The sequence below is a fragment of the Equus przewalskii genome, unplaced genomic scaffold (assembly GCF_037783145.1).
Source record: "Equus przewalskii isolate Varuska unplaced genomic scaffold, EquPr2 ChrUn-13, whole genome shotgun sequence".
Classification (NCBI taxonomy): Eukaryota; Metazoa; Chordata; class Mammalia; order Perissodactyla; family Equidae; genus Equus; species Equus przewalskii.
Genome location: NW_027228750.1, coordinates 5,779,839 through 5,800,907, shown reverse-complemented (window position 1 = coordinate 5,800,907; position 21,069 = coordinate 5,779,839). Strand labels below are relative to the sequence as shown.

The 21,069-nt window shown below is 37.4% G+C and overlaps 1 protein-coding gene across 12 annotated transcripts in view; it reads right to left on the bottom strand.

Annotated features, from left to right (window-relative positions):
* PTPN22 (protein tyrosine phosphatase non-receptor type 22) overlaps positions 1 to 21,069 on the bottom strand; it is a 57,811-nt gene that overhangs the window by 29,895 nt on the left and 6,847 nt on the right. For 7 of the 12 annotated variants that reach the window (XR_011536761.1, XR_011536762.1, XM_008533497.2 and 4 more), the window contains exons 1-10: positions 18,144 to 18,563; positions 5,135 to 5,243; positions 4,798 to 4,874; positions 4,588 to 4,683; positions 4,243 to 4,281; positions 2,839 to 2,910; positions 2,663 to 2,722; positions 1,918 to 2,060; positions 1,391 to 1,457; positions 505 to 582 (exon numbers count right to left, since the gene is read on the bottom strand). Coding sequence is in view for 8 of the 12 variants with exons in the window: in XM_008533497.2 (XP_008531719.2) it covers positions 505 to 582; positions 1,391 to 1,457; positions 1,918 to 2,060; positions 2,663 to 2,722; positions 2,839 to 2,910; positions 4,243 to 4,281; positions 4,588 to 4,683; positions 4,798 to 4,874; positions 5,135 to 5,243; positions 18,144 to 18,230 (828 nt within the window). In the remaining 4 variants the exon portion in view is untranslated. Of the gene's footprint in view, positions 1 to 504; positions 583 to 1,390; positions 1,458 to 1,917; positions 2,061 to 2,662; positions 2,723 to 2,838; positions 2,911 to 4,242; positions 4,282 to 4,587; positions 4,684 to 4,797; positions 4,875 to 5,134; positions 5,244 to 18,143; positions 18,564 to 21,069 lie in introns of those variants that run through there. The other 5 variants (XR_011536759.1, XR_011536760.1, XM_008533501.2 and 2 more) reach the window with 1 other exon arrangement.

The following is a 21,069-nucleotide window of genomic DNA, read 5'->3' as shown; positions in this document are numbered from 1 at the left end:
CTTTTTTTTTCGTGAGGAAGATTGGCTCTGAGCTAACATCTGTTGCCAATCTTCCTTTTTTTTCCTCCCCAAAGCTTCCCAATACATAGTTGTATATCCTAGTTGCAGGTTCTTCTAGTTCCTTTATGTGGGATGCCGCCTCAGCACTTGCTGATGACCGGTGCTAGGTCTGCGCCCAGGATCCCAGGTGGCGAACCCCAGGCCGCCGAAGAGGAGCACATGAACTTAACCACTTAGCCACGGGGCTGACCCCTATATTGGTTTCTTAATATTTTCTGAACAGACAACAAAATGTGAGGAATGAGAGGAATTTGACCTAAGGCAAGGGATACATGAAAAATACTGGGATATTCAGAGTTAGAGGAAATGGGAAAGGACTAACACACTTAATAACAAATTGGTGTTATAGCTAAGCAGTCAGCTGTTTTTGGATGTCTTAGTATTAAACAGAGAGATGCAACAAGACTGAGACATCTGTTATGACCCATTTGCCATAGTCCATACCTTAGTTTGAACTAACGAAGTCCTCTGTGTTCGCATTTCCTGGATCAAACTAAAAACACTGAAGTTCTCAGGAATTATCTATCAAATAAAAGGAAAAAACGTTTTACTCTATTGTTCCTATCTTTGTTATAAATTATTGCCATGCTCTCATAGTCTGGTTAATTCCAAGGTATCTGCTCCCTAACGTGGAATAATATCAGAAAAAGAATTCATTTCTAAAACTAATGAGGTTTCTCATCACTTGCATCATGATTTAGAGCCTGGTGTTTTCCCTAGAAAAGACTGAAGAAACTCTTCAGAATGATTTCACATAGGTGACCAAATGGCTGAAGTTAAATATATAATGAGGGAGAAGGCTCAGTAGATGAGAAATTATGAGAGTTTTATGAAATAAAAGAAGTTGGCGGACAGGGCTAAAGTCCATATTTTAAATTTCCAGTTTTCTATTAGACTTTTAAAAAATGATTTATAGATTGGAATGCAAAGTTTGATTGTGGTAAATTAAGTCCATCTAAAGCAATTTAGATAAAGGAAGGTAACTATGTAATTTAGGACAGTGGTTCTCGAACTATAGCCTGCATCAGAACAACCCAGAGAGCTTGCTGGGCCCCACCTGCAGAGTTTCTGCTTCAGTCCGTCTGAGGTGGGGCGCAAGAATTTGCATCTCTAACAATTTTTCAGGTTATTCTGATGCTGCTTGTCTGGGGACCACACTTTGAGAACCACCAACTTAAGAACTAATTTAATCATCTGACAAAGTGAGGCTACAAGTGAATATTCTAGAAAAGATAAATCATAAAGATACATGTTTTGAAGAACCAAACATTTCCTAAGTCTACAAGTAGAAGGGTAAGAAAATGAGAAGTGCCTGCTGAGAGAAACTCACCCCATCTTTTAGCAACATCCATGTATAATCAATAGCACAGATAACACCAGTCCTTCCACAACCGGCACTGAAATGAAAGATCACAGTAGCAGGTATAGTTGCAGAGAGTGAATCATTGACAGTACCTGGAAACTTTCACCAACAGATTTGAGGAAGAAGAAACCTGGAGACATTGAAACTTTCTAAACCCTACCATTTCCCAGAGCATGTTTGTCAATTGCCACATGCCACACTGAGCCTCAAGACAGATCCTAAGGAGCTTCTCAGAGCAAGAGTCTCTAGAGCTGTACTGTTCACAAGTAACATCATAAAAATATTAATTTAATGCTCAGGTTGATTTTATTATAGTTTGTATCTGTAATTGACCTTTCTCTTTTAGCCACTCTCATTTCAGAAGCCTACATCCTATGTGCTCATACCACTTTAAATTCCAACAAAGTCAATCTTTTTTCAGTTACAGCAGGAGTCTTGGCCAGACTGTGACACTGGTTTATTCTTCATAGAAGGTTCACACAACAGCATCATACCTGCAGTGAATGCATATGGGAACACTGTTGTCCCCTTGGTAAAAACGCACGTCCCAGATGAGCTCAAGAATAGGGTCTATAGATGAAGGCACATCATGGTCTGGCCAATTCTTGTAATGAAACTGGTAGATAGTTCGAGTTTCCTATAAAAAATAGCCAGGATGAAAGGAGAGTTCAAGGTTAGAACTTCACCTCATTCTACTACAAGATTACTCTGACTAAATAGCAGCTATATCTTTTTTTGCAATTTATGCTGCTTTCTTCCCTCTAGACCACTGGTGATGATGTGTCTTCTGAGAACAATTAAAAGTGATTTCAAGTCACTTACTATTGGCCTGTCCTTATCTGCCGCACTCACAAGAGGAGGTATATATGAAGATAGTCCAAACCAGAGCTTCCCAACTGGTCTGCTTCAAATGGGTCACAGGCATGCTGATATATTAAATCCCTTTGTCTTAGAAAGAGTGGGCAGCATGACCTCTCAGGTTGGTTCCCAGCCTTTAGTCACTGTACAGCCTCTATTTACCCTATGAATATTATAGTTTTTAGAGGTGTGCCATGACGTGAAATAGATTGGGGAGTACAGATTACACCAATGGTCTCTTTTGAAAATAAAAGTTTATCCAGAACATCAAAGACCCCACAACTCCCCATTGTGTTATGCCCAGCCTGAGTCACATACATATACATCTACCTGTCTGACCTCTGTAGGCTTTTGAGTTTACCGTTCCTATTCTATACTTACACTGTTGAACTTGGCTTTTAGAATCCTGATTAGGTAATCAGATTTTCTATTTTCAGCTTCCTAAGAAGTAAATTCAAATATTAGTTATTTCAAAGACTAATATTCAAAGATTATTCACTATAAAGTAGATCCTGGAGCATTTGCTTAGCCACAATGGAAACAGGCATCATACTTACACAGGATATGGAGAAAGGGCCAAGTTGGATTTGCATCTCTCCTGGCTCAGCCCAGTAGCGCTCACACTTTTTCTGTTGCAAAAGCAGAATGCAGTGATTTCCCTCCGTATATTCTAGTCTCTTCTGAGTAACAAAACCCCTCCCTCATTCAGAGGCAAATTCAGCTCTGTGTCCTTCACCTTAGGAACTTCTAACCCCCGTGGGCTTCAACCCCAACATCATGGTCTGGAACCTCCAAGGATGGGAAGACAAACATTAAAGGATATATAAATTACAGACTTCCTAGAAGTCTGAATAAGTAGAAATAGGGATCTGACATTTTCAGTATTTCAAAAGCATTGACAAAAATCATATGTCCACTAAAATAAAGCTGCATGAGGTAACTGAAACATCAAATTCCCTTGGTTTTAACTCGAATTATATCAACTCAAAATGGCAACAGTAGGTTAGAAGAGTGCTGTTCGATAGAAATATAATGTGAGCAACATATGTAATTTTACGTTTTCTAATAGCCACATTCAAAAATAAGAAAAAAGGTGAAATTTTAACATATCAAAAAACATGTGGGCTGGCCCAGTAGTATAGTGGTTAAGTTTGTGTGCTCCACTTTGGTGGCCCAGGTTTCACAGGTTCAGAGCCCCAGCACGGACCTACACACTGCTCATCAAGCCACGCTGTGGCAGTGTCCCACATACAAAATAGAGGAAGATTGGCAAGGATGTTAGCTCAGGGACAATCTTCCTCACACACACACAAAAAAGTACTGACTTAAAAAACCTCATGTAATCAATATTAACAGTTACTGGATATTTGACATTTTTTAACCTGTCTTCAAAATCCAGTATATATTTTATATTTACAGCTAATCTCAAGTAATATGCTAAATTTTCATTGGAAATATTTTATTCCATTTAGACTTCATAAAATTTATAGTTGAAAGAATCACATACCCAAGTTGTTCCAAACATACTTAAAGTTTTCCAATAACTGAATTGGGTATCAGTTTTTAAATTTAAATTCATTAAAATAAAATAAATAAAACAATTGAGTTCCTTGATCACACCAGTCATATTTCAAGTGCTCAACAGTCACATGTGGCTAGTCGATGCCTCGTTGGACAGCATAGTGTTAGAAGCTCTGACTAGTTAAAGATGTCTGATTAATACAAATGTGAAAATGAATTGTTACTTTAGAAAGAATAGCTTATTTTTACTTCAAAACAGAGTCTACTGGGAAAATGGACAAAAGGGGTTCATAGGGTAAAAAAGCCCTGAGAGTCATTTGGCATTCTCAAACTGAAAACTAGGAGGCTGAGCATAATTTTTACCTTGGCACACTTAAGAAAAGTTCTGCTACCAATTTTCTCCCTTCTTTTACCTTTAGGTGTTCTAGAAAGCAACTCACCTTCCCCATTTCAAACTCCATGCATGCCATAACAATGATCTGGAGGGACAAAATTATAGATAGACTCTTAAACATTAATATAGTTAGAAAGAGCAGTTAATACCTGGGTCCCAGGGTCAGAAAGTCTTAATTATTCTTTTTCTGGTTGGTTTTGTTTGTTTGTTGTTTTTTTAGGAAGATTAGCCCTGAGCTAACACCTGCTGCCAATTCTCCTCTTTTTGCTGAGGAAGCCTGGCCTGGAGTACGGATTTTAATACATAGGAAACTTCAGTCACATATCCTGATACTCTACCCTCTCCACCCCTAAAAGCTAGAGAATATAGTAACAAACACAGCACTACTTACCAGGACACTGTACTCCCAAATCATCCTCCAGAAGTCCAGGACAGTTGTAGACAAGGGCCCCTGGGTGGCAATATAAGCCTTGGGTCCATAAACTCCCTAAAGGAGAACAGAAATTACATGCGTGACTACAAATAATATCCTCTTTTTTGTCTAGTATTCTACCCCCGCCCTTTTTTAGGTACCTAGAGAAATACGGAATACGGAGTGTACCTTAATGAAGTTGGCATTGATGTAGCTGGAATCCTCATCAGATGTTATCAGGGACAGCTCTACTCGGCTGTGATCATCTACAATACAAAAGAAAGACGAAGTATAATTAAGAGGGTTTAGTCAGAGGGACTAACTGTGAATAATGGATACTCGTAAGTGTTTGATCAGAGTGAGTGAGTGAATGAATGAATGAATGTTCTTTTGTAATCATAAATAGCACAAACTGATTTGTCAAAGCCGTGTTCCAGGATTAGGAACAGCAAGTAATGGGTAAAAAGAGATAGGAATGATTGAATTTGGGAGAAGCCATAAGTTCACAGGAAGAAATGAAACTTACAGGGCAGGATATCCTTATATCTGTTTTTCTTGATATTCTCGGGCCTCTCAGCCACAGTTGTGGGATAGGTTTTTTCTGCCTTGTACTTGGTAGATTGTTTTTTCAGCTTCTGTAATAAAATTCCAAGAATTAAATCTTCCCAGAGAAAAGAGGTAAGAAGCTATCTCTAGAGAGCTTTCCTTCTCCACTGCCCAAACGTTCCTCTCCAGTCCTTTTAAGCCCCTCCCGGGCTGATTCTATTCAGGACAGAACCACAGAGCATAAGGAGAGCAGAGTTCAGTGACATTTGGAGAAGTGAAAAGATCACACTTAGTGCTGCTAAGCAACGAATAATTAAAACTTAGAGGTGAAACTGGTGAATATTTTAAAAACCAGTATCTTCTGATAACAAACTATATGCTCCACCTAGAGGATCAGCTATAAAAGTTTAGTTTCTTTATAGCTAGTACAGGGTTATTTTTAAGTAGAAATGGAACTTAAGCTGAATAAAATCTCTCTATATCTAACAAAATTTCAAAGATTTCCATTCCAAAAGCAGTCATTTTTTAAAATATGACCTATACTTTAAGCCTACCCCTTAACCAAACAATAATCTTAAAAATAGTATCATATTCAGTTGGTAGAATATGATCTGGGCCAGGCATGGGCTAGTATAATATGGTTGAACAGGATTCCTCAAGATAGTGATAACTCCTTGAAATTACTCCCATTTTTCAATATTATACTATATACCAAAATGATACGGTATATATACCATATAATGATAAATACCGATAAATGATAATTCCTCTTTAGCTCCTTCTTAGGAATCAACCTTGTCCCAAATTTTAACTCCTTTATCACTCAAAGAAACCACATTTAACAGATCTGAGCTTTGTGAACCTTTACTCAATTTAAGAAAGTGAAAGGGAAAACATCTGTGATAGCCAATAAATATTTGTTGAATTGAACTACAAAAAATAATCTTCATTATTTGCCCACTATTTAATGGTGAATTGGTCACATGAAGAGTATTAATTACTTCCTCTGGGTCAGATCCCGCAGCATCTACTCAGTCTTCATTCTCTTTAACTTCCTTCTTGAAATTTCCTCCTCCCTTGGCCCTTATTAGGCTACATTATCTTGGTTCTCCTCGTTCTTTGACTTCTCTTTCCCATTTCTCATTCTTTCTTACTGGCTCTCGGTTTGTTTCTATCTTTTAGTTGTGAATTATCCAAAGTTCCAAATTTAAGTCCTCAACTCTCTGCTCTTCTCTTACTATATACATTTGCTTAGGGATATCATATACTCTTATAGAAGGCATATCAGTATTTTTTTTTTAAATTTACTTAACTGACTCAAAGTGAATTATAATTCCAACCCCTATTGGATAACTCTCAAATTTCTACATTGAGATTTGATTACTAAGTTCCAGTCCTGAATTCCCAACCACGTCCTAGATGTTTCCACTTGAGTATCTTACTACAGCCTCAAACTCAGTACATTTAAAACTAAATTCATCATCATCCCCACCATTAATGCCAGTGGTACTATCTTTATCCCAAGCAACCATATTCTAGAAAATGAGAGTCACTTTTGGTTTCATGCCTTCCCACCTCAAATTCAGTCACCAAGTTCAACTGATTCTTCCCATGCAATATCTTGAATCAACCTTTTTTCCTATGCCCACTACAGATACCTTAATTCAGACCCTTTCCCTTAAAGTTTGAACTATTACAGTTGCTTCTTAACTCACCTTCACTCTTTTCTGTCTTTCCCCATTCAAATCCATTAGGCATAATTATGCCAAATTAATCTTACTAAAATATGCTTTCCTTATCTCTCACGCTCAAAACAACTTCAGTGAATCCCCCTTGCTACTAGGAAAAAGTCCGAACTTCTTAGTCAGGTACTTAAGATTCTCCCCAGTTGGACCCCAAGCTAATTTTCCCATATTGCCCACTGCCCTACGATTATGAGGTTTCTAAAGATTGACTTCTAGGGTCTTTCAAGACTGTACAAATTGATGTCATTGACAATTATGTGTAACATCACTTCTTTAAAACTATGGCTTTCCTTTTCTTTCTCATAAATATATACCTGGTACTGCTTTTGCATGTCTTAGCCATGATTATGGTCTATCTTGTTCCACAGGGTACACTAATAAAGAGAAATAAGGAAACAGAGAAAGAACTTTTCTCAAGTGATTGGCAACAAGAAAAAATTAAAAAGAAGGGAATTGTTAATTATTGTTTCTAAGGTACTTATATTTCATATAGTGTTTTCACATGATTGATTAGGATGTACGTCTATCTGTAGGAATTTACTTAAGGACACTTATAACTGAGTTGTTAAAAAAAAAAGTGGGTGAGGAAAGGAGAGCCAAAAATAAAGGTATGACACAGAGAGAGAAAAGAGTAAAGAATAGAAATTTGTTCCAACAAATCATCCAAATCCATCATTGGATTTTAGGATAACTTGATAACTGAGTCTGCAAGGAGAGGAAAAAAAGTTGGAGTCATGAGGTGTTTTTCAGCTGGAAGTTCATAACAAAGAATTATCAAATATCTAGAATCTAGTTAAATTGCTACCTTCCAAATAATAAGTAGATTATTAAACTACTATAACAACATACTGTATAGGAATATAAGCTTTTTCCAAGTAAGGATGACAAATGAAACAGACAGCCACTGCCTGCTTACTTTCTAGACCACAGATGCCAACATGTATTCTTCTAATGACCATTTTTTTCTGTTTCTAGAATTAGATCAGACATAGGTGATCTATTAAAAAGCAGGTATACTGTCAGTTCTTAAACCCTAGTTTCTTACCATGGTCTGAATTCTTGGATTTTCAGAATTCCCAAAGGAAGAGAGATGCTGAACTGATAACTATATAGCATATATTTACACCAAGATAGTTGAAAGTGGGCTAGTTCTGGAATTTAATTAAAGACATGACACCGACACATGAGAGACTATAAAACATTTCCACTCAAGTTATATCAGTTTTTCAGCTCTCTCTGCTCTTATGCACCTTCACAATGATCATTTTCAAGTTGCCGTTGATTCCAGGGCTGCTGAAAAGATGTCAAGTCCCAGAACAATTCCTTCTAGAAATCTCCAGAACCGAGCCTAGTGCATACTCCTTGTTGTACTGTTTTTATTTGTCTTGCTTTGCTTACTTATGGAATGTTTTCCAGAGAGAATGCTATAGGCAAAGACTTTTTTGTAAGATATCCCTCAATTAATTTGGTAAAATGACACAGATAAAGATTGTATGTGTGTGTAAACCTATGCTTGTTTAGCTGCTTTGACTGCCACCTTCAACGGTGGGACAGGATGGCTTTTTTTTCCCTACTCTGTTCCTCCTCTTGGAGTCTTGTGGCTGGATGACAAAGAGAGACACTACTTTAGTAAAGCATCACATAGGAAATGACTATAGAATTGTTAATTTGGAAAGTGTGAAAGGTTTTTTTTTCAGATGTCTTACCTTGAGGTCAGACCTCCTTTTATTAAATTTTTTCTTAATTTTTTAAAATTTTTATGTTAAAAAAAATTTTTTTTAATTCACCTTCTCTCCCCACCAGACTCCCAGGCTCCAACACCCCAACAGAGAACAAAACAGCAGAATTAGAACAAAAGAACTGATAAACCTCACCAAAAAAGGAGAAACTCTGAGAGTAGGAAGCAAAAGGGTATAAAAGAGAAAGCAGGGCCATGGGGGTGGGTTGGAGTTTGGGGAGAAAGGATAGGTCAAAGGGGGAAGGTATTTCTCTGCCAACCACAAGGTAGGGGATGTGAATTCCCCAGAGGTGGCACCCACAAAAGAAATCAGAGGAAGAGTTGCTGAGAGAATTAAAAAAAGCGGCCAATGGGACTGGCCTGGTGGTGCAGTGGTTAAGTTTGCATGTTCTACTTCGGCAGCCTGGCGTTCGCCGGTTCAGATCCCGGGTGCAGACCTATGCACCACTTGTCAAGCCATGCTGTGGCAGGCGTCCCACATATAAAGTAGAGGAAGATGGGCATGGATGTTAGCTCAGGGCCAGTCTTCCTCAGCAAAAAGAGGAGGATTGGCGGCAGATGTTAGCTCAGGGCTAATCTTCCTCAAAAAAGAAGAATGAAGAAAAGAGGGCCAGCATCCCTCCTGGGCCCTGATAGGTTGGAATATATGACAAACCAGATTCTGCCTGTGCTGGATAAGCTAATAGTACTCTTTTTGGTTTGTGGACTACACTACTCCTTTCCTTTCAAGATGAAAATAGAACTGAGGTCCTAACCATAAAACTCTAGAGGTTAGAGCTGAGTCCTTTGCATGTTCTTCTCATTGACTAGTAAATTAATTACTAGTAACTGAATTAAGGTCACTCCCTAAAGAGAACAGAAGAAAAAAAAAAGAAAGCACAAAAAGAAAAGATAGCACAAGACCACCATATCTTTGCCTTGAAGGACTACATTATTGTGTAGAAGACATAGCGTAAGTTCCATTTTTGGCATGGGGAAAAAATCAAACTTGGCTCTCTTGTGCAAGATGGGAGAGGAAAATCAAAGTTGGGCTGTCTCCAGAGTTTCTCAAGGTAGTTCCTTAATGCCTTACAACTTCAAGTCAGCGTTATCTATTCTAAGCCTCCAACAGAATAGAGAAAGCATGAATGCTAAGGAATGGAATTAAAATCTTCAGCCTCTAAATCCAGTAAACAAGAGTACTACTAGTAGGAATGGGGGACAAGACTGAACTGGCCCTGAGTGTGCCCACAATCATCTCCAGCTAGACAGGCAAACTTACAGGGATTGGATCGCAGTCCAATAGTCAGGTAAGTGAGTAGGTGGATAAGCAATAGCTAAATTGGGGTGAGTAAACCAAGAGGTTCAACTTTAGATACATAAAATTTGAGGATATGGCAAGAAATGTGTTAAAAATGTCCTGTGAATAACTGAAAACATGGGACTGGAGGGTTCCCAGTGAGTGACTGGAGATGGAGTTGGGAGAAATTAGCTTTATGGGTGATCTGATGTATTTATTCTGGTGGTAGCAGAACACAACTGCACCTAAATGTGCACAAAAGTCAAGAGTATGTTCAAGTGATAGGCTGATTCACATAAATGAATCATTTCAATTCAACAGATGTTTGCGTACCTGCTATGCAGGAGGTACTGTGTTCATGACTGCTTGGTTAGTATTGTTACTATAAATAAATATAGAATGAGGATGTATCTAGATCTTCTCTCCAGAAGTAAAATATAACCAGGTCTTCTCTGGTCTTTTATGATAAATCTTCAAAAGTTCCTACAATACCTGTCTGACTTCTAGTGCGTTATAAACCAACAGTAGCACCTGGCCTTCAGAATTGGGTATCTTCTTTCTAGCTCCATTGAATCCTTCATATTTAATAAATCTGTCTTTGTATTTAATAAATACAATATTTACCTTTTCTATAAAAGCACCTCATCCCCTAGAAACATAAAATTCACTTTTTTCGCTTTTTATTATTTAAATGGAATCCAACAACACTAAAGGAAAATTTTAAATATAGATTCTTTAAATAAAAAAGTAATGCATATTTATTGGAGAAATTTTAGAATACAGAGAAACAAAAAAAAGGTAAAAATCTCCTATAATTTCACTACCCAGAGTTAATCATTCTTAATATTTTGTAGTATTACATTCCAGTCTTTTATATGTGTTCATAAAGATGTGATCACATTGTATATAAGGTTTTTAACTTGCTCTTTTTATTTATCAGTTTGTGTTCTTCTATATTATTTTTAATGATAGCAGAGTATTTCAATGTATGGGTTTTAACGTAAGTTACTTGACCTGTGCCTTTATATTATTGGGCATTTAAGTTGCTTCCAATCTTCCTAAACAATAATTGTAAACAATATTACAATAGGTAGCCAAAATCTATATAAATATTCTTCATTATTTCCTTCAGATGGATCTTAGGAGTGGGCAAAAAATTTGCCCATTTTAAAGGCTTTTGATCCATTTTACCAAATATATATCAGAAACAATATACAAATTTTGCATCTAGAAAGATTATAACAGCAGCGTATGAGACTGTACCAGGAAGATATGAGACTGCATACTTTTGAAACCTGGCCAATATTAGGATTACAATGTTTTAAGTACAGGTCTATTTGACAGGTAAAATGTTATTAGGGGTATTTTTGTTATTTGTACTTCTATTTGCAATTTCTTCACTCCAAAACATTTTCAGAAGGAATAAGATACACCGTAATCAAATTACCCTGTCACATGAAGCTGTGTTCGTATTTCTGTATTCCCATCCAGTCTTTATACAAATACATATAGACATCCAACGAGTTCATACGTGCCTATTTAGCACAATACTTGACATTTGCTAAGCTGTCACTTTTCATACACAACTCATATTTTACACATGCTTTCTAAATGAAGATACTTCAACTGCCTTCAATGTAGAAAAGCAAAAGTATATCTAAGGAGTTTTAAACATAAAGACGTGCAGCAAATTGACCAGCATATAATATATAACCAAGCCTTATCCCGTATTAATACAATGGGTGAAATGTACATGTCATAAAACCACAATCAGTTGCAGTAATTGGCCAAAGTGAATACCTATTCCTTTGTAAATTCTAATCTATCTGATAAAGAATGCACTAATGGAAGAGGATAGTCCTCATTAAGCTTAGAAGAAGAAAAGTAAGACAGCAAGCACTTGTCACTGTGTCCCTAGTGCTGTCCAGAAAAGAATAGTGACGACCATCCTGAGGGTTCAAACAAGGAGATGGAGACTTCATACCATCACAGTTGAAGCCACTAAAATCACCATGCTCATCAAGCAACTTTCGGATTATAGTTGGCTTCTCATATAAGTTTTTCTCCAAACTAGGGAATATGCTGGCCAGTCAATGCAAACTTCTACTCTATTTGACAGTGATTTTTCTTCCTGGAAAATTAATAAATTGGCATGTTTGTTTCTGGAGAATTTCTTATGTGTTTGCCTGATCCTAATCAACTCTGGGCATACTGACAAAATTGAATTTTTAGACTAGCAAAGCTAAGGCCAAGACACTGGACTATTGTGATCCAAATAGTTAATACCATCCTAAGAGACTACTTGACTTCTCAAGGCACTCTGTGATCACAACAGTAATTGTATATGTTGAACCTTGACAGAATTCATAAAAATGACAAGAAAAAATTAAGACCCAGCTACATGCAACACAATGGATGGATTTTATAAACATAACGTAGAGTGAAAGAAATAAGACATTAAAAAAACCAAACATAGAACATGATTTCATTTACATAGAGTTCAAAAACAGGTAAAATTAATCTCAATTGTTTAGTGATATACATAGGTCTTGAAGCTATGCAGAAAAACAAAGAAAAAAGTAATCTCAGGATAGTATTTACCTCTAGTCTGGTAGGAGTTGGAGGTAGTTGTGATCTGGAAGGACACCCAAGCGATTTCTGGAGTGTGGGCAATGTTCTATTTCTTGATCTGAATGGTGCTTATATGGGTACCTGCTTTATTACTAGTTGTTAAATTATATATTTGTGTTTAAAGCATTTTTCTGTGTATGTGTTATATTCTGCAATTTTTTTTAAGTTTAAAAAGTTGAGACGAATGGATAAATAGGAAACAACAGAGTGGGGAGCGTGGGAGAGAACTAAGAGCACAGTCTCGAAAGTTAGATAGCTTTATTCAAATCCAAGTTCCACCAGTTATGAACTGGATGGCCTTAGGTAAGTTGTTTAACCTCTCTGTCCCTCAGTGTCAGCTACATGCCAAACACTGTGCTAGTCACTGAAGATACCAAGATAAGTAGAACTCAATATAAGCCTTGTGTCTGTGGAGCTTCAATCTAATGAGAAAGCAGAAATTAATCAAATAATCACACAAATAAATGTAAAGTTAGAGCTGTCATAAGTTCTATGAACACCTTAATAAATCTGGCGAGGGGGAAAGAAACTTAAAAAAAATGACAGACAGTGCTAATGAGAACTTATAATAGGAGATTGGATCTATTCAGGGAGGTCAAAGGAGGTTTTTCTGAGGAAATCACCACCAAATTGAGATCTGAAGAATTATGAAGTGTTAACTAGGTAAGGAGGAATAGGAGGGAATATTCAAGTAAAGGTAACGGCATGCATCCAAAGAAAGGCCATGTGGCAGAGGAAGCATGACAAGAGCAAGAAACTGAACAAGCTATAAGAAGCTGGAGGAGACTTGCGGGCTGGTCCATGCAGGACTTTGTTAGCCATTGTAAAGGGTTCTTTGGGAAGTAGATGAGGTTCTGTTTGTGAAGCAGTTTAGCATAGAGTCTAGAACGCAGTTCCATGGGTTAGCTGTTGTCGAAAGCAGATGAACAGAAAATTTATATGAGAAAATGCAGACTGAAAATAATCATGGAAAATTTTCAGTCAGGAATAAAATAAATAAAATTAATGTAGCAAAGTACCATTTCACACTGATTAAATTAGAAAAAATAAAACATACTATGATGCAGTATAGGTGCAGAGGTTAAGAGGTTTTAGAATCGAACAGACCAGAGCTTCAAATCTTGGCTTTGCCATTTCATAGGTAAAATGAAGATAGTACTTTTTTCTCTGGGTTGATGTAGTGATTAAGATCATATACAGTAAACCACTTAGATTGCCTAGCATATGGTAAGCAGTCAAAAAAATTTATCTATTATTATCATTGATAGTTATTAAGACTAGCAAGGTGGTAAAGATGATAAATTCAGATATTGCAAATTAGAAAAGTTCTTTTGGAAATACATTTGGCAATACTTAACCAATTAGATGCTAATACTCTTTGACCTAGTAATAACACTTTTGGAGATCTAGCCTCAGGAAATAATTCAAAAGAAGGGGGAAACCTCATGAACAAATATACTTATTGCAGTGTTATCAATAATCATGAAAAATTAGAAATAACCTAAATGCTCAAAAATAGAGAAATAATTAAATTATTTGGGTGCCTACTATATGTCAGGTATTTTGTATATTTATTCTATTATCTTCACAGCAGTTCTGCAAGGTGAATATTATTTGTTCCTACCTTTTAGTGACTTTGTTCAAGGTCACACAGCTAATAACGGGCAGAACCTAAATTCAGACTCAGATTTATATGACTCCAAAGTTGTTACAAGTACAGATGATAAAGCAAGAATACCTGAAGTCAAAACTCAGTTCTACCACTTACTAGCGGTGTGAACCTGAGCAAGTCAGTCAACCTCTCTGTGTCTTAATTTCCTCATTTATAAAATGGAAAGTACCTTCCTCAATGGATTAAATAAGTTGATATATAAAAGTGTTTAGAAAAGTTTCTATAAGGGGTATAGAAGTATTAGCTATCATTATGATTATTCTTTCATTATACCATGCTGCATCAAAAGCCATAAATATAAATTTTAATTAACATGGTAAATAATTTTGAAATAATGTTAAGTGAAAACATGAGAATAAAAAATTCTATCTATGCTATAATCACAATAATATAAAAGGCATTATATAAATGGACAAAAAGTAGAATTTTCACACCAAAAAAATTGCATATGTTGGGATGTTGGTACGATAGTGAATTTATTTTCTTTTAACTTGCAGTAATATAGTTTTATAAGAGTAACAACAGGTATTTTTTTAAAGTACCTTTAGGAAATTTTTGGGGCCAGCCCCGTGGCCGAGTGGTTAAGTTCGCACGCTCCACTTCGGCGGCCCAGGGTTTCACCAGTTTGGATCCTGGGTGAGGACATGGCCCATCAGACCATGCTGAGGCAGCATGCCACATGCCACAACTACAAGGACCCACAACTAAAATACGCAACTATGTACCAGGGGGGATTTGGGGAGAAAAATAAGAAAAAAAAAAAGGAAGAGTGGCAACAGTTGTTAGTTCAGGTGCCAATCTTTAAAACAAATTTTTTTTAAAAAAGAAATTTTTAATAGTGTGGTTGCATACTGTTGTTTCTGCTATATAGAAACTATACTAACTAGGGACTTACCCTCAGTCTAGACCCTTTAAGGGACTCAGTGTTATAGCAAGACACTATTACATAAAGCTTAATTTCACAGGCTCTGAAAGCACAGATCTGGGTTAAATTTCATGTCTATGGCTGAAAAGTTGGGTGAGCTTAGGCCAACTACTTTGCCTCTCAGAGCCTCAGTTTCCTCACCTGTAAGTCAGAGATCATAACTACCTCATAGGGTTTTTTTAATTGAATAGTATATAAGATAATGAATGTGATGCTTCCTTGACACCCCACCAAGACTATTGCGATTATAATCATTTAATAGAGTAATTAGTTGTTTAATGTCTGCCTCTCTAAAACATCCTCTAATGTCTTAGAAGATAATCTCCACCAAAGCATAGAGCATTGCATTGCATTGCCAGCCTCTAGCGCAATACTTTGCACATTCTAAGCAATAAATATTTGAATGAACGCATGAAAACCTTTTGAAGTTGGTAGCAGCAGTTCTAGCTATAGAAAAGTTATTGAATTTAGTCTTGGCACAGGGAAAAGACCTAAGCAGCACAATATTGGCTTTAGCTGTCATAGCAGGGCTGTGTGCTCTGCACAAAGAAACCTGGCCAAGGAGGAAGTTGGAACTGAAATCTAAGTCATGGATAGGGGGCAGGGTGCAGAGTGTCTACCTGGAAGTAGAGACAACTTTCAGTAATTCCCACAAAGCCACCCCCATTTAGGCTAGCGGTGGCTCAGTGTCACAGAATCAGTCCTCAAACCTCAGAAACATTAAATCCTGGGAGAATATATTAAAAAGCTTAGGTGGGATGTGGGACATGACCAGGTGGAAAGCCCTCCAATTTAATGGCAGTATTTACCTTGTCCAAGCAAGCAACCTAGCCCTGTTCACTCCTCCCCAATACCCCCAAAGCCACTCTCTCTCTGGTTTCTCAGCTGAACCTTTAGATGGGGCTGAGAGCAAGACTCTGTTTTTCCACTGGAGGACATGAGTCAGTGAACAGTGAGGTTCCACTTAATCACCACCCAAAAACAAGGTCCTTAAAATCAGGAGCTAGAAAAGTAAGGAAATGATTAATATAAAAGTCAGGATAGTGATTATTCCTTGGGCAGGGTAGGACGGTGGAGGGGCGGGTGATGAGGCGGGGTGGTGGGAATGGGGCTGAGGGACCTACAGGGGAGGAATATATAGAGGTCTTCTGGGGTCCATCAGTGTTCTATTCCTTGACCTGGGTGGTGATTGCTTTATACTTACGATATTTTATGTACTTTTCTAAATGTGTATTATATTTCACAATTTTGAACAGCTGAAAAAAATACAAACTGTAAAAAGTTTTTAAGCAGGGAAAAAATGACCAGATTTGTATTATTAAAAGATCACTTGGGTGTTGAACGGAAAATTGATTGAAGGTGGGGCAAAGCCAGAGGCAGAGAAACAGGAGGTTATGTGGCTGCCATAATTTGGTGAGAGATTATAATGACTGAGCTAATAAAAGGTAAAGTATTAGAGATGTTGTCTACATTATTTTAAAAAACAGAACCAAAATAAAACAGAGGCTGGCACTACCCCTTCAGGTCACTTTCTACCTCCATGTGTTGGGTGAATTTGGCTCAGGAGTTGTACTCCAGGGGCAGGCACATGTCTGAACAGGCACATAGGCCAGGATATTCCCCTTGCCTCCCTCCATGGTAACTCTACTCAGAGAGACTCAGACTGCCCAGCCAGTGGCAATGAGAGCACATTTTTTATGACACCATGATATTAACCAATATGAGCAGGCATAGGGGTTTCTATCATAATATATAATCACTCAATCATAATATCTAATCACTTGAGGCTTTATAGAGTGTTTTCACATCTACTATCTGGTACCAGAATGTTAGCTCCATGAGGGCAAAGGTTTTTGTTTTGTTCACCACTGTATCCTCAATGCCTAGAACTGAACTTTGTACATAGTGGTGCTCAATAAATATTACTGAATGAATGACCACATTTAATTACTATTAATATTGATATTTAATTATCAAAACAATCCTGCGAGGATAGGCAGGACGTGAAATGTTGTCCCCATGTTAGAAGTTAGAAAACAGACATGGGGAGATTAAGGAACATGTCAAATAGTTGATAATTTGGTTGATGACAGAATCATCATTTAATTTCAGGTTTTGTACTTTACTTCCCTTATTTTTCCCTCTTCATAGATGAGGAGATAAGGTTTAAAGTTCTTACAGCTCTGAAACACCAGGTGAACGTATTCCCAAATACATAATAGGTACTATCAGATATCCAATGTCATCTGAGGTGCTAGGTTATAGGATGAATGAGGCCTACCCAGCTGCCAAGCATCAATAAGCACAGTTCCCTCAGAGGAGATTCAGGGTTCCTCTGGGTAATCAAATCTAGTTGACCCTAGGCTACCTTATACTTAGGTTTCTCTCCATGTCCCTCACTTGTCTCTACTCCCCATCCTAGCCTTTCTACCTCTCCAAGCAAAAGAAGGCTAAGAAAACCCTGATATTGTAAAAACATGTTCTGTTTTTTTCCATAGGGAAAAAAAGGAAAGAAAAAATAAAGAAATTTGGTAGATAGTTTTGGTGCTTTTCAAGAGCCATTGGCACCAAATGGAATCCCATGGGGAGGCTAGAAACATAATGTTTTAGGAAAAGTTAATCTTAGTCTCTTTCCTCTTAATATTAATTAAAATTAGTCATTTGAAGCATAAACCACAACTCAAATACCTGAGAACCCCAAGGTTCAATCAATACTAGTATTTACACACCTGGAATTATATATGTCTTCTGTAAGATTCCTAGTCAAACTCTAAGAACCAGCAAACAAAATACTGAGAACAGTATTTTGGAGAGACTTTCTAAGATACACACAAACCACTCAGAAAAATCAAACTTTTAGGTTGCCTTCCCCGCTTCTCCTTCTGCAAGGTCTAATATTCACTTTATCCCAAGAGCAATTTGGTCTAGGAGCGTTGGACCATCATAGTCAGTTAAATCGTCTAGGTAACTACCCTGAGATTGTTACACGTAGGACTCACCAGAAATTCATTGGCAAACTCCTCTTTGTTACTTTTCTTGTTTTGGGCCTCATCCAGGAACTTCTGCAGAATTTCTCTTTGGTCCATGCTGCAGGGCAAGAGAGACAGTCTATGAGTGGGTTAAGGGAGGGCATGTCAAATGTGTGTCATGGCCGAGACACCACTGAGAAGCAACTGCTGCCGCCTGAACAGAGCATGTTGAAGGCTGTGGTTTACTGACTTCATCACAAGCCCTAGAGGAAATTAGTACGTAACCAGCCTCTGTGGTCACACAACAAAGCCATCAACTGACTCCAGGGCCCTAGTGCCTTCCTTCTTAAGGAAGGAGCCTGGTTACAATTCAAGTTTTTAACAAACAAGAGGCTAACCAGAACATAACATGTGGTCTGCTTAGCTCTGAGACTGCTCCCCTCTCCCAATGTCAAGTGTCACCTCTTTTCTTGCTTCCTAGAGAAAAGGAAGTAATTACAGGTCTCATTTGTGAGTGCTGCCTCTCCCCGTTTCCCCAGTGAGCACAAAGGCCCCGTTGACACCTTCTGTTTCGTCATGTCCCAAATAAACTGCAAAGTTCAGTTAGCCCCAGAAAGGGAGACAGACACTGTTTGGAGTAAGACATCTTCTACCTCTACTGTTCTCTCAAAAGTTTCTTGTCAGTGTGAGCAGTGGCAAACTTCTGTTCATCAAAGAAGGCATTTTTATTCAGAACTTTTAAGTTTGCCACATAGACCTCAAACTCTCTTTCGGATGAAACAATGTCAGCTGCTTCTGACAGTCCTTGTCTCCCTCAGTGCTGAGGAAGTGCTGACCTCCATTAAGGGAAGTATTGTTAATTTCAGGACCTCCCCGACCCTCCAGGACTTTTTGAGCTTCAGTTGGGTTCTGGATATAAAGACTGAGAGTATTGGTCTATATGGGTTCCAGGAGCACAGTGGCCTCCCTGTGAGGAGAACCTGATCAGGAAGTTGGCACAATGTCCCCTTATGTAATGCTAGTAAAAAATGAAGGAACGGAAAAAGAGTAAAATCAACCACCTTGCTGGCAACAGTATAACTTTCAGGGCAGAAATCCTGGAGAACTATTTCTTGAGACATTTCTACTTTGCAACCAATGCCTTGGAAAAGGCCATTGTTTCAGGAAGCCACGCTGTACCTGTGGCATTTTGGCCCTGTCTGACAAGCAGGCTGTTCTAGAAAAAGCTCCCAAGTCTCAGCTTGCATAAATTCTCTCCTCAGTGGGCACAAACTCCCCGAACGTGTCTCACTGAGAGTGAGAACAAACAAAAATCAGCATGTCATCTCTGTGTGAGGACAGAAGTTCAATAAATAATATGTTAATAAAATTAGTCTGAAATATCCTGAAGAAAGCTGGGAAATGTGGTGTTAGAACTTCCTCTATTTAAAATATTAGCAATCCTTTCTGTTTTGCAACATTATTCAAACTCCCTTTAGGAAATCATGATTCTGAACGCTATTAGGCTGCATCCACCTTATTGAGCCTTATAACAGGAAAGGAAAGGTCATTAACGTATCTCGCTTATAGGCAATGTGAAGCCAATAAAGAATTTCAATCCCAATCCACATAATAAATTAAAACGAACCATAATTCTTCAATAATGTTTGTTGAGAGTAGGATAGTATTTCTCAAATTATCCCCATCTGGCTTTAAAGGATAATTTCTTGTTGCTTTAAATAATGCAATATTTAATTTGGCTATTTTAAAACATATAAAATATGGGAAAATTTTTAAAAGCACAAAATTTCAGGTTCTCAATAACTAAAACCATGTAAAAATATTTACATAGTTAAATGAAGACTAAAAGATGCAAAAAAAATCGATGGTGTATGTGCTGGGATTAAGGATGCTTTTTAAAGTTCTTCTTTTAAAATTATTATACCATTTTTTAAATTAGAAAAAAACACAAAAATCCATTAATTTGTTTGACAAATTTAGTAGTACCCACTAAATGCTAAGCACTATGTTAGGGACTGGGTAAACAATAGTGAACAAGACAGAATACGGTGAAAAACACCCTTAACCAGTTAAGAAAGCATCTCAGGACTAAAGATATAGACATATTTACTGATAAAAATAAAAACATTCCAAACTAACTTACTTATTTGCAGAGTTGCAATCCATCACCCTAAAAGAAAAATAATTTTCTCTATTTGGACAAATAAGAGAGAAACCATTTCATAATCTCTCTGTCCCCTTAGAATGTCTTCACTTCCATCAAAGCTAGAACTTTACTAATTAATACACAAAACGACACCTAATAAAATAAGATTTAGATCTATTTTTCTCAAGCCCATATTTCAGAACAGTCTCTAACTTTATTCTCTTCTTAGGGAGGGATAAGATAGAGATAGACATGAGATAAGAAAGAAAAACTTGCTTAGATGCCTCCGTAGTCCATTTACCCAAAATGTGAGGATCTGAAAATAGTATCTCAGCAGAACTGTAGATCTTTTTTAAAAGCAAGCAGCAATTCTTAGGAGTCTGTTCTACTCTAAAACTAAAAGATATAGAAACATCGTGAAACAACCAAACCTCAAAAACCCACTTAGCTAAAAGGCCATTTCCTGAGCAGACCACTCAAGCAAGCAAAAAACAAACTAAAGGAGAAAACAAGAAGCTTCAGTTTTATTTTTAACAAATCTAAGCTACTACTTAATTTTTCGCACTTCCTTCTACAGATAGTGGAGGGCAATAGAAGCATAATGGTTTTTGATGAAGATTCTGTTGACTCATTTGTATCTTGTGGGAGGATCAAGAGCTGGGGAGGGGAACAAGTCATGCAGCAAAGATTGGCATTACCTAAGAATTTAAGAATTCACAATGAAACATTTAAACCAGTCTGGCATGAACCCTGAGTGAACACAACAATTCCATGCAGTAAAAGACTCATAAACACTTTATCAGAACCATC